At 55.3% G+C, this 13,639-nt stretch overlaps 1 protein-coding gene across 1 annotated transcript; it reads right to left on the reverse strand.

The window, feature by feature from the left end:
- Positions 1 to 11,460: 11,460 nt before the first annotated feature.
- Positions 11,461 to 13,639, reverse strand: LOC103638235 (RNA-binding protein NOB1). The gene is made up of 2 exons (XM_008661221.4): positions 13,029 to 13,639; positions 11,461 to 12,759 (listed from the first exon to the last, which is right to left on the reverse strand). The coding sequence occupies exons 1-2, from the start codon at positions 13,144 to 13,146 to the stop codon at positions 12,602 to 12,604; spliced, it is 276 nt and encodes a 91-aa protein (XP_008659443.1). The 5' UTR covers positions 13,147 to 13,639; the 3' UTR covers positions 11,461 to 12,601.

Consider the following 13,639-nt stretch of genomic DNA (forward strand, 5'->3'; position numbering starts at 1 on the left):
CAGGGGTCGGACCTCGATCCACTTGGAGAATTTGTCGATGGCGACCAGCAGGTGCGTGTAGCCCCCGGGCGCCTTCTGCAAGGGACCGACGAGGTCCAGACCCCATACAGCAAAGGGCCAGGTGATGGGTATCGTCTGCAGAGCCTGAGCGGGCAGGTGGGTCTGCTTCGCATAGAATTGGCACCCTTCGCAGGTGCGGACAATTCTAGTGGCGTCAGCCACCGCCGTTGGCCAGTAGAAGCCTTGCCGGAAAGCATTCCCGACAAGGGCTCGAGGCGCTGCATGATGGCCGCAAGCCCCCGAGTGTATTTCTCGCAGGAGTTCCTGTCCTTTGGCGATGGAGATGCATCGCTGGAGGATGCCCGAGGGGCTGCGGTGGTAGAGCTCCTCCTCATCGCCCAGCAAGACGAATGACTTGGCGCGTCGCGCTACCCGCCGAGCCTCGGCTTGGTCGAGGGGTAGCTCTCCTCGGCGGAGATATTGCAGGTACGGGGTCTGCCAATTTCGATCAGGCGTGGCCCCGCTCTGCTCCTCCTCGACGTGCAGTGCCTCGTGCTCGGGGGCCGAGGGTACCTCGGGCTGAACCGAGGGCGCCTCGGGCCGTGCCGAGGGTGCCTCGGGCTGTGCCGAGGGTGCCTCGGGCTCGGGCGTGTCGTCGATCTTGACGGAGGGTTGATGCAGATCCCGGGAGAAGACGTCTGGGGGAACCGTTGTTCGCCCCGAGGCTATTTTAGCCAGCTCGTCCGCAGTCTCGTTGTAGCGCCGAGCGATGTGGTTGAGCTCGAGCCCGTAGAACTTGTCTTCCAGGCGCCGAACCTCATCGCAGTAGGCCTCCATCTTCGGGTCGCGGCAGTGGGAGTTCTTCATGACTTGGTCGATGACGAGCTGCGAGTCACCGCGGGCGTCGAGGCGTCTGACCCCTAGCTCGATGGCGATCCGCAACCCGTTGACCAGAGCCTCGTACTCAGCCACATTGTTGGACGCCGGGAAATGGAGGCGTAGCACGTAGTGTAGGTGCTTCCCGAGGGGCGAGATGAAGAGCAGGCCCGCGCCGGCTCCCGTCTTCATCAGCGACCCGTCGAAAAACATGGTCCAGAGCTCCGGTTGGATCGGAGCCGTCGGCAGCTGGGTGTCGACCCATTCGGCTACGAAGTCCGCCAACACCTGGGACTTGATGGCCTTCCGAGGGGCGAACGAGATCGTTTCGCCCATGATTTCCACCGCCCACTTTGCGATCCTGCCCGAGGCCTCTCGGCACTGGATGATCTCCCCCAGGGGGAAGGATGACACCACAGTTACCGGATGAGACTCGAAGTAATGTCGCAACTTCCGCCTCGTCAAGATCACTGCATACAGCAGCTTCTGAACTTGTGGGTAGCGGATCTTGGTCTCGGACAGTACCTCGCTGACGAAGTAGACTGGCCTCTGAACGGGCAATGCATGCCCTTCTTCTTGCCTCTCGACCACAATCGCGGCGCTAACCACCTGAGTGGTCGCGGTGACGTAGACCAAGAGGGCTTCTCCATCAGCTGGGGGCACCAAGATGGGTGCCTTTGTAAGGAGCGCCTTCAGGTTCCCGAGAGCTTCCTCGGCCTCAGGGGTCCAAGCGAAACACTCGGTCTTCCTTAAGAGGCGGTACAGAGGCAGACCTCTTTCGCCGAGGCGTCAAATGAAGCGGCTCAGGGCCGCGAGACATCCCATGACCCTCTGTACGCCTTTTAAGTCCTTGATGGGCCCCATGCTGGTGATAGCTGCGATCTTCTCCGGGTTGGCTTCGATGCCTCGCTCGGAGATGATGAACCCCAGGAGCATGCCCCGGGGCACCCCGAAGACACACTTCTCAGGATTGAGCTTGACTCCCTTTGCCTTGAGACATCGGAATGTCACTTCAAGGTCGGAGAGGAGGTCGGAAGCCTTCCTTGTCTTGACTACGATGTCGTCGACGTAGGCCTCGACTGTGCGACCGATGTGTTCGCCGAACACATGGTTCATGCACCGCTGGTACGTCGCGCCCGCATTCCTCAAACCGAACGGCATGGTGACATAGCAGTACATGCCGAAGGGCGTGATGAAAGAAGTCGCGAGCTGGTCGGACTCTTTCATCCGGATTTGGTGATACCCTGAGTAGGCATCGAGGAAGGACAGGGTTTCGCACCCAGCAGTGGAATCCACGATTTGATCGATGCGAGGTAGAGGGTAGGGAACCTTCGGACATGCTTTGTTGAGACCAGTGTAGTCTACACACATCCGCCATTTCCCCCCTTTCTTCCTCACAAGCACAGGGTTGGCAAGCCATTCGGGATGGAATACCTCTTTGATGAACCCTGCTGCCATTAGCTTGTGGATCTCCTCGCCTATCACTCTGCGCTTCTCCTCGTCGAATCGGCGCAGAGGCTGCCTGACGGGTCGGGCTCCGGCCCGAATATCCAGCGAGTGCTCGGCGACATCCCTCGGTATGCCGGGCATGTCCGAGGGACTCCACGCAAAGACGTCGGCGTTTGCGCGGAGAAAGTCGATGAGCACTGCTTCCTATTTGGGGTCGAGCCCGGAACCAATCCGGATCTGCTTGGAGGTGTCGCCACTGGGGTCGAGAGGGACGGCCTTAACCGTCTCCGCTGGCTCGAAGTTGCCGGCATGACGCTTCACGTCTGGCACCTCTTTGGAGAGGTTCTCCAGGTCGGCGATGAGGGCCTCGGACTCGGCGAGGGCCTCGGCGTACTCCACGCACTCCACGTCGCATTCGAACGCGTGTTTGTACGTGGGGCCGACGGTGATGACCCCATTGGGGCCCGGCATCTTGAGCTTCAGGTAGGTGTAGTTGGGGACGGCCATGAACTTCGCGTAGCATGGCCTCCCCAGTACCGCGTGGTAGGTTCCCCGGAACCCGACCACCTCGAACGTCAAGGTCTCCCTTCGGAAGTTGGAGGGTGTTCCGAAGCAGACGGGAAGGTCGAGTCGTCCGAGGGGCTGGACGCGCTTCCCAGGGATGATCCCGTGGAAGGGCGCAGCGCCTGCCCGGACAGAGGACAGATCGACGCGCAGGAGCCTGAGAGTCTCGGCGTAGATGATGTTGAGGCAGCTGCCTCCGTCCATCAGGACCTTGGTGAGCCTGACGTCGCCGACGATGGGGTCGACGACGAGCGGGTATTTCCCCGGGCTCGGCACGTGGTCGGGGTGGTCAGCTTGGTCGAAGGTGATGGGCTTGTCGGACCAGTCTAGGTAGACTGGCGCCGCCACCTTCACCGAGTAGACCTCCCGGCGCTCTTGCTTGCGATGCCGAGCCGAGGCATTCGCCGCATGCCCACCGTAGATCATGAAGCAGTCGCGGACCTCGGGGTACTCTCCTGCTTGGTGATCTTCCTTCTTGTCATCGTCGCGGGCCCTGCCACCCTCTGCGGGCGGCCCGGCCCTGTGGAAGTGGCGCCGAAGCATGACGCACTCCTCGAGGGTGTGCTTGACGGGCCCCTGATGGTAGGGGCACGGCTCCTTGAGCATCTTGTCGAAGAGGTTAGCACCTCCGGGGGGCTTCCGAGGGTTCTTGTACTCGGCGGCGGCGACAAGGTCCGCGTCGGCGGCGTCGCGTTTCGATTGCGACTTCTTCTTGCCTTTCTTCTTGGCGCCGCGCGAAGTAGACGCCTCGGGAGCCTCTTCCGATGGGTGGCCCTGGGGCTGCTTGTCCTTTCGGAAGATAGCCTCGACCGCCTCCTGGCCAGAGGCGAACTTGGTGGCGATGTCCATCAGCTCGCTCGCCCTGGTGGGGGTCTTGCGACCCAACTTACTCACCAGGTCGCGGCAGGTGGTGCCGGCAAGGAACGCGCCGATGACATCCGAGTCGGTGATGTTGGGCAGCTCGGTGCGCTGCTTCGAGAATCGCCGGATGTAGTCCCGGAGCGACTCTCCCGGCTGTTGCTGGCAGCTTCGGAGGTCCCAGGAATTCCCGGGGCGCACGTACGTGCCCTGGAAATTGCCGGCGAAGGCTTGGACCAAGTCATCCCAGTTGGAGATCTGCCCCGGAGGCAGGTGCTCCAACCAGGCGCGAGCAGTGTCGGAGAGGAACAGGGGGAGGTTGCGGATGATGAGGTTGTCGTCGTCCGTTCCACCCAGTTGGCAGGCCAGGCGGTAGTCTGCGAGCCACAGTTCCGGCCTCGTTTCCCCCGAGTACTTTGTGATAGTAGTCGGGGGTCGGAACCGGGTCGGGAACGGCGCCCGTCGGATGGCCCGACTGAAGGCCTGCGGACCGGGTGGTTCGGGCGAGGGACTCCGATCCTCCCCGCTGTCGTAGCGCCCCCCACGCCTGGGGTGGTAGCCTCGGCGCACCCTTTCGTCGAGGTGGGCCCGACGGTCGCGACGATGGTGCTCGTTGCCGAGGTGGCCCGGGGCCGCAGGCGCGGTGTTGAGCGTGCGCCCGGTGTAGACCGAGGCTTCCCGCATGAATCGAGAAGTCGCGGCGTGAGGTTCCGAGGGGTATCCCTGCCTTCGGGAGGCAGTGCTCTCGGCCCGTCGGGCCGCAGCGCCTTCCAGGAGATTCTTGAGCTCTCCCTGGATTCGCCGACCCTCGGTGGTTGATGGCTCCGGCATCGTGCGGAGGAGCATCGCGGCGGCTGCCAGGTTCTGACCGACCCCACTGGATGCGGGCGGCGGTCTGACCCTGACGTCGTTGGCGACGCGGTGCTGGAAACCCTGGGGCAGGTGACGTATTTCTCCGGCCGGGGGTTGGCCCGCCCATACCTGCCCGACGTCCCGGCGGATCGTCTCAAGCGCTCCTGTTCCCTCGTCGAGCCTGGCCTGCGCCCCGCGGACTTGCTCGAGCTGTGGGTCGTGACCCCCCGCCGGAACGGGGACCACAGCTAGCTCCCGCGGGACGTCGGCGCGAGGCACCGGCCTAGGAAGATCACCGTCCTCCGGCATGCCAAGATGGTTGCCTTCGGAGGGATCCCCTAGCTCGACGTGGAAACACTCGCGGCTTGGGCCGCAGTCCTCGTCGTCAAGGCTGCGGCTACCGTCGGAACAGTCGGAGAGGCAGTAGTCACATGCGGTCATGAAATCCCGCATGGCACTAGGGTTGCCAAATCCAGAGAAATCCCAACAGATGCTGGGATCGTCATCTTCCTCGGACCCAGAGGGCCCGTAGGTCGAGACGTCCGTCAATCGGTCCCAAGGCGACCGCATACGAAACCCCAGTGGGGTTGCACTCGCCTCAACGAGAGCGCCCGCCAAAGCGAGGTCGCTAGGCGGGTTGAGGCCGAGTCGAAATGACGTAGGATGGGAATTAGTCAGTACCTTTTGGTCGACGCGGAGCGACGTAGTTACATCGGGGACTGGTCGCACCGTCGTCTCAGGTACGAGGGCGACGTCCTGCAAGCTCTCCGCGAGTGCGCTGGCGTCGTCCACTTGCTCAGGATTGGCGTGTTGCGGGGGGACGGCGCTCACCTTTGTCTCGAACGCGAGGTCGACGCCCGGCGTGCCCTCCGTTGGGGCGCTGGGGACGTCGATTCGCTCGACAGCTAACGAAGCGCGGCCTCCTGCTTGGCCTTGGTTGCCCCGCCTCCTCCTCCGTTGGCGGGGGAGAGGACGGGGCGAGCTCGAATGTTGTTCTTCCACCACGCGGGGAAGATGTCGTCGATTCCGCCGCCGGCGGGCGGGTTGTCGGCCGCCATTGTCGTTGTCGCGCGGCGGTGGAAGGAGCATCATGTCGTAGCTGCCGTCGAAGGACATGAACTCAAGACTCCCGAAACGGAGCACCGTCCCGGGCCGGAGAGGTTGCTAGAGACTGCCCATCTGGAGCTTGACGGGAAGCTGTTCGTCAGCACGCAGCAGGCCCCTACCTGGCGCGCCAACTGTCGGCGTTTCGAGACCGGGGGTCCCCGAGCCGACGAGTGAGTGTGCCGCGTGCCCCAGCCCAGATGGGTCGAGCGCGTGGACGAGCGCGAAGGGGGGAGAGCGAGGTGGCCGGAGACGGGCGTGAGAGAGGTGGAAATCCCGCGGCCTTCGTGTTTGTCCCGCGCCCAGGTCGGGTGCGCTTGCAGTAGGGGGTTACAAGCGTCCACGCGGGTGAGGGAAGCGAGCGGCCCCAAGAGAGCGCCTGTCCCGCCCTCGTCCCGCGCGGCCAACCTCCTCTAAGAAGGCCCTGGTCCTTCCTTTTATAGGCGTAAGGAGAGGATCCAGGTGTACAATGGGGATGTAGCAGAGTGCTACGTGTCTAGCGGAGGGAGAGCTAGCACCCTAAGTACATGCCAATGTGGCAGCCGGAGAGATCTTGGCGCCCTGCTGGTATGATGTCGTGGCTGTCGGAGGAGCAACGGAGCCTGGCGGAGGGACAGCTGTTGGAGCGGTCGAGTCCTTGCTGACGTCCCCCTGCTTCCGTAAGGGAGCTGAGAGCCGCCGTCGTCTCAGGGCACGCGGGGCGCCATCATTGCCTATCTGGCGGAGCTAGCCAGATGGGACATCGGTCTTGTTCTCTGCGGCCCGAGTCGGCTCGGGGTAGGGTGACGATGACGCTCCCTGTTGACGTGGCGGGCCCGCGCCCGAGGCCGGGCGACGTGGGGGCTCCTCCGAAGCTGGGGTCGAGTCTGTCTTCCGTTGCCGAGGCCGAGCCCGAGCCCCTGGGTCGGGCGAGGCGGAGGTTGTTCGGCAGAGGCCAGAGCGGAGTCCGAGCCCTGGGGTCGGGCGAAGCGGAGTTCGTCGTCTTCCGGGGCTGAGCCCGAGTCCGAGCCCTGGGTCGGGCGGAGCGGAGTTCGCCGTCTTCCGGGGCTAAGCCCGAGTCCGAGCCCTGGGTCGGGCGGAGCGGAGTTCGCCGTCTTCCGGGTCTTAGCCCGAGTCCGAGCCCTGGGTCGGGCGGAGCGGAGTTTCCTATGGCGCCTTTGGCAAGGCCTGACTGCCTGTCAGACTCACTCTGTCGAGTGGCACTGCAGTCGGAGTGGCGCAGGCGGCGCTGTCCTTCTATCAGACCGGTCAGTGGAGCGGCGAAGTGACGGCGGTCACTTCGGCTCTGCCGGGGGGGGCGCGTCAGGATAAAGGTGTCAGGCCACCTTTGCGTTAAATGTTCCTGCGACTCGGTCAGTTGGTGCGGCGATTTAGTCAGGGTTGCTTCTCAACGAAGGCAAGGCCTCGGGCGAGCCGGAGATGTGTCCGCCGTTAAAGGGGGGCCTCGGGCGAGACAGAAATCTCTCGGGGTCGGCTGCCCTTGTCCGAGGCTAGGCTCGGGCGAGGCGTGATCAAGTCGCTCGTATGGACTGATCCCTGACTTAATCGCACCCATCAGGCCTCTGCAGCTTTATGCTGATGGGGGTTACCAGCTGAGAATTAGGCGTCTTGAGGGTACCCCTAATTATGGTCCCCGACAGGTCACTTCGGCTCTGTCGACTGAGGAGCGTGCGTCAGGATAAGGTGTCAGTCGATCCTTGCATTAAATGCTCCTGCGATACGGTCGGTTGGCGTGGCGATCTGGCCAAGGTTGCTTCTCCACGAAGCCTGGGCCTCGGGCGAGCCGAAGGTGCGTCCGTTGTTTGAGGGGACCCTCGGGCGAGACGTAAATCCTCCTGGGTCGGCTGCCTTTGCCCGAGGCTGGGCTCGGGTGAGGCGAGATCGTGTCCCTTGAGTGGACTGAGCCTTGACCTTAATCGCGCCCATCAGGCCTTTGCAGCTTTGTGCTGATGGAGGTTACCAGCTGAGATTAGGAGTCTTGGGGGTACCCCTAATTATGGTCCCCGACAAGTACATACACCTAAGTTTGGTCTTTGGTACCCCAATGGATCCACCTTTGATTTGATAGGATATTCAGATGCTGATTGGGTAGGGTGTAAAATTGATAGGAAGATCACATCAGGGACTTGTCAGTTCTTGGAAAGATCCCTGGTGTCTTGGGCTTCAAAGAAACAAAACTCAGTAGCTCTTTCCACCACCAAAGCCGAGTACGTTGCCGCAGGCCATTGTTGCGCGCAATTGCTTTGGATGAGGCAAACCCTTAGGGACTATGGCTATAAATTAACCAAAGTCCCTCTCCTATGTGATAATGAAAGTGCAATCCGCATGGCAAATAATCCCGTTGAGCACAGCCGCACTAAGCACATAGTCATTCGGTATCACTTTTTGAGGGATCACCAACAAAGGGGGATATCGAGATTGCTTATGTTAGCACCAAAGAACAATTAGTTGATATCTTTACCAAACCACTAGATGAGAAAACCTTTACCAAACTTAGGAATGAGCTAACCATTCTTGATTCTAGGAACTTTGATTGATACTTTGCACACATAGCTAATTTATATACCTTTGATCATATTTCTTTCATGTGTTATGACTAATGTGTTTTCAAGAAAATTATTATGCTAAGTCATAGATTGAAAGGGAAATGGAGTCTTCGGCGAAGACAAGGCTTCCACTCCACTCTACCGATATCATTTACCCTTCGCCGTCACTCCGCATCGCTCTCCAACTTTGGTGTCATCTTCACTCATATTCATTTGTACCATTGGGGAGAAAGTAAAAAGGGCTCTAAAGACTTCATTTTTGGCGATTAATGCCAAAGGGAGAGAGAGTATTAGCCCAAAGCAAAAGGACCGCACCACCACACCAATTTCAAAAAAAAAATCGAAACAAGTTTAAGTTTTTAAATGTTCTTCAATTGGTATCTTTGAAATTCCTTTAAATTCTATCTCAATTGGTATCTATATTTTAAGGAGGAGTTTTTCAAAATTGGTATCTAAAATATTTGATATTCTTTCAATTTGAAAAACTCTTTTGAACACTAAGACGAGAATTTCATTAAGGGGGAGTTTTGTTTAGTCAAAGGAAAAGCATTTGAAATAGGGGGAGAAAATTTCAAATCTTGAAAATGCTTCTCGAAATCTTATTCATATACCTTTGACTATTTGCAAAAAGACTTTAAAAAGAATTTCCAAAAAGATTTGCAAAAACAAAACATGTGGTGCAAGCATGGTCCAAAATGTTAAAAGAAAGAAAGCAATCCATGCATATCTTATGAAAGTATTAATTGGTTTAATTCCAAGTAACCTTTGCACTTACCTTATGCAAACTAGTTCAATTCTGCACTTATATATTTGCTTTGGTTTGTGTTGGCATCAATCACCAAAAAGGGGGAGATTGAAAGGGAAATAGGGTCAAACCTTTTTCCTAAATGATTTTGGTGGTTGAATTGCCCAACACAAATAATTGGACTAACTAGTTTGCTCTAGATTACATGTTCTACAGGTGCCAAAGGTTCAACACAAACCAATAAAAAGTTAAAGTTAGGGTTCAAAAGGAAAGGAGCAAAACCAACCGAAGGCTACCCTGGTCTGGCGCACCGGACTATCCGGTGCGCCACCGGACAGTGTCCAATGCACCAGGGAGATCAACTCTGAACTGTTCAGCTTCGGGTTTTTGGAGAGCCACTCCGCTATAATTCACCGGACTGTATGGTGTAGCACCGGACTGTCCGGTGTGCCATGCAGAGCAACGGCTACTGTGCCAACAGTCGTCTGCAAAAGTGAACAGTGAACTTGAACAGTGCACGGATAGCGCGCGCAGAGTCAGAGCAGCGCCAGAAGGCGCACCGGACAGTGAACAGTGACTGTCCGGTGCACCACCGGACTGTCCGGTGGTCCCAGTTGTCAGAGCTCCAACGATCGAACCCTAACGGTTGGGTGACGTGGCTGGCGCACCGGACTGTCCGGTGCACACATCGACAGACAGCCTCCCCAACGGCCATTTTGGTGGTTGGGGCTATAAATACCCCCAACCACCACACTTCAAGGCATCCATGTTTTCAGACTTCACATTCAATACAAGAGCTAGTGCAATCAATACAAGACACAAATTCAATAGAATCAAAGCCTCTCCAAGTCCCATTTCCACTCCAAGCAAATAGTGACTAGAGAGAGAGTTTTTGCTCGTGTTCTTTGAGCTCTTGTTCTTGGATCGCTTTTCTTCTTCCTCATTTCTTGTTCTCAACACCTTTGTAATCAAAGCAAAACACACCAAGGTGTGGTGGTCCTTGTGGGGTCTAAGTGACCCAATTGATTGAGGAGAAAATCTCACTCGGTCTAGGTGACCATTTGAGAGTAGGAAAGGGTTGAAAGAGACCCGGTCTTTGTGACCACCTCAACGGGGAGTAGGTTTGCAAGAACCGAACCTCGGTAAAACAAATCACCGTGTCATCCTCTCTATTTTCTTTGGTTGATTTGTTTTCGCCCTCTCTTTCGGACTTGATTATATTTGTAACGCTAACCCGGCTTGTAGTTGTGCTTAAAGTTTGTAAATTTCAGATTTGCCTATTCACCCCCCTCTAGGCGACTTTCAGAAACTTTGCCCGAAAGGGGAGATCTTTGCGCCTGGGTCGTCCGATCGCGAACCAGCGATCACAATTAGATCCTCCTCTTCACGAACGGGTACGCCACGTGGTCCACCCGATCGTATCCAACGGTAGGGTTTTAACAAGATGTAATCTAATCAGGGATACCTGATCCCAATTCGAGGGCCTAGACTTCTTACCGGTTCAAACAAGCCCCACTCTAATCTATGTTGTCCATCAACTAATTGATGCCCCCGACTCTCTTCTTTCCCTAGTTGCCAGGCACGGCGCCGCCGCCTGGCGCACGGTGGAGCACGCCGACGACTTTGCGTCCAGGTGACCCTGTGGTCCCAAACTCCAATCCAAGCGGTGCTACACGATGCGGAGACGAGCGCGAAATAACAGAGGGACTTATTACCTATGGTTGAAGCAACAGCCGAGTGGGTCCACGACGTGGGGTAGTTTGGCGTAGAGCTCGAACTCCGGCAAGCAATCCCTGGCTCCTAGGTTGTCGATTACGTCCGGGGAGGAGTCGCACACGTTCCACGTGGCCCCATGTGGCTCTAAGACTCGATCCCGGACCCCAAGCGACTTCATGGACAAACTAGGTAAACACTCGTATGTTGCTACGGATTGAACATGTTATGATAAGATATACTGAAATTAAAAAATTTCTAATTTCCATTTTATGTTTTTGTTATCATCTTTTAAAGTTCTTCATTTTGTTTTCTTGTAACAAACCTATTTGGTGGACCTACATGTGCTTGTACTTAGATGCAATACATAATATCATGTATTATAATTTTTTACTTTTTTCTACCTTAGCACAAAGTGGTTGCTGATCATTGCCCAATTTTGATTACTTTATGTTACAAGAGCAGATTATTTGAGTGGTCGATAAGCATTGCATTTTAATGTACATGGTGAATTTGTTTCGATGTGTAAGATTTATGTAAAATTCTTAACTTTAAAAGATTTAACAAAAACATAAAATAGAAATTAGAATTTTTTAAAAATTTAATATATATTATCATAACATGTTCACTCCGTAGCAACGCACGGACGTTCACCTAGTTAGTTATTAAAAAGACAGGATTGACAAAATGCTTTATGCAGGTTTTAAGCCCAAAATAATACAAGAATAATAATCACATGTGCACATGTCTATGGAAATTGAAATATGAGGGCTCATGCCCAGTAAATCAGAAACTACATTGGTTGGCATCACTCTTGTTAGTCGTCTATTGCAGGCAAATATCATATTCATGCTAAACTAAATTATGAATGTTTCTACTTGGATGAAGCTATGGTCAGGAGACTTCTCTATACCCATGCTCTTCCCATCTGCCCTCTTATTTTCTGTGTCATCCCACTGACCACCTTCAGCATGTAAGTTTGAGATCAGCACACGTGCTCCCACATCATAGGAGCTAATTTAATTACAAGCTGAAAGAAGTGACCCCCAAATTACATGATTACGCATCTTTAGATTTTCTTGCAGCTTATTACTAGAGTCTAGAAAAAAAAACTCTACGCCCAAGATTTTGCGATGTGTGTTGTCGGTTTCTGTGACAGTATACTGACCCATTGACCATGGACTTCTTAAAAAGAACCACACGTTGAAGCCTTCCATGAACAAAAGCAAATAAATATAGTTGCAATAAGTGCAAAGAGTAGCATTAAACCTTTTATGTTTCTCATACTTCAAGTTCACGTCTCTTTCTTTGCATAGTGAATAACGTGGAATGCTCGATTCAGATAAGGACCTCAGGGTCCAACTCTGCTCGTTGCTCTCATCAACAATGAAATGTGCATCACCACCTCCCTCATCCTCACCTTCTATATCTAGGTTTTCCAATTCTTTGGTGCACGCATCAGCATCATCACCGTAAGCTCGCTGATCAGAATGCAAATGTTCTCCAGGAATTTCAGTGTCATTCTCTGCTTGATGTTCAAAATCATCAGAACGTGCACTAATTATCTCAGAGACAGAAGAAAGGCCATCAGTTGAAGTCAGACCATGCTCCAATCCACTATTTTCAGAGAGAACTTTATCATCATCAATTGATGGAACAACAGAACTTGTCTCAAAACTTTGTCCAGATTCCTTGAGGGCATCACGCCTTGCCTTCCTCTGCAAATATCTTCTGTGCATGCTATGGCTAATAGCATGCATCCAACCTACATCGTTCTCATCGTCCTCCCATGCAACAGGTGCATCCTTCTTTGATGGCTAGAGCTCTATATCCTCTTGTGCCCCACAAAGACTGTTGGTATCACACATGAAGATATCTTGACTCTCAATATTCTTCAGAGGAAGTATTCGAGAATTTTCAGAGGAGGAGGGTGCTCTCGCAAATGGCTAGTCCCATGGATCTCAGCTTCTAACATGTAAGCCAAAGCAATAATATTTATATCAACATCTGAAAGCGTTTGGGTGTCTCCTGTCTCCCTGGCAAACTTAGTAACTGCAAGCAGGATATGGAGAATCAAGCATTAGTTCGGGTGGATCGCCATGGCGGAAATTGGTGGGCAATCAGGATAAATGCCTTAAAGTTAATCAATCAAACCCATCACTGCTTTATCATCCTAGAAAATTCTTAATTATGTGCATATCTCGTTTTGCAGGAGACGCCAACACATGAAATAAATCATGGAAACTTCAAGCAGCCATAACCAATACACAGTAAACCCAGCCAGTTACCCAACATAAGCAAACAGGCGGTAGGGAGCTTACAGAAGGAGGGCGATGGTAGGAAGCTCTTGGCTTGGGGTTCTGGCGGCTCGCGCGGTGTGACAAGGACATCGCTGAACGACGCCGCCAGCTCGGCCACCACCGATTTCCCTTTGTCCATCCTGCCCCGTGGGGTCAGATCGAGGGCGCGGTATGGGGCGGCCACGGCAGCAAGGTGGGCGTGGGTGGAGATGGCGGTGGCGCGCGCGCCGCTTTGGAGGGCAGTAGTGGGGCAGGAGGCTTACTGAGGATGGTCAGATGGAGAATCGACCATTGGTCCGGGCGGATCGCCATGGCAGAAATTGGGTACCTCGACGACTCGCCCAGTGGACGGCCACCACGGCAGCGGACCCAGCCCCGAGCAGACGAGAGCGACCTGTACGCCCCTCGCTAATTTCATATGCCGCTGGGCGTGGGGGCACATGGCGAGAGGGACGGTGTCTCATGCCGGGGGGAGAGGGGGCGCGGAGCGTGGGGCGCCGAGTTGGGGGTCGTGCGGTGTCTGTCGCGCCGGGCAATGCGCGGTGCGGGGAGGGGCGGCTCCGCGAGCGGCGCGGATGGCGGCGCAGAGACGGGATCTGCGCGATTGGGGAGGATCGCGGAGGAGAGGGGGC

This window comes from Zea mays, chromosome 1 (assembly GCF_902167145.1).
Source record: "Zea mays cultivar B73 chromosome 1, Zm-B73-REFERENCE-NAM-5.0, whole genome shotgun sequence".
Classification (NCBI taxonomy): Eukaryota; Viridiplantae; Streptophyta; class Magnoliopsida; order Poales; family Poaceae; genus Zea; species Zea mays.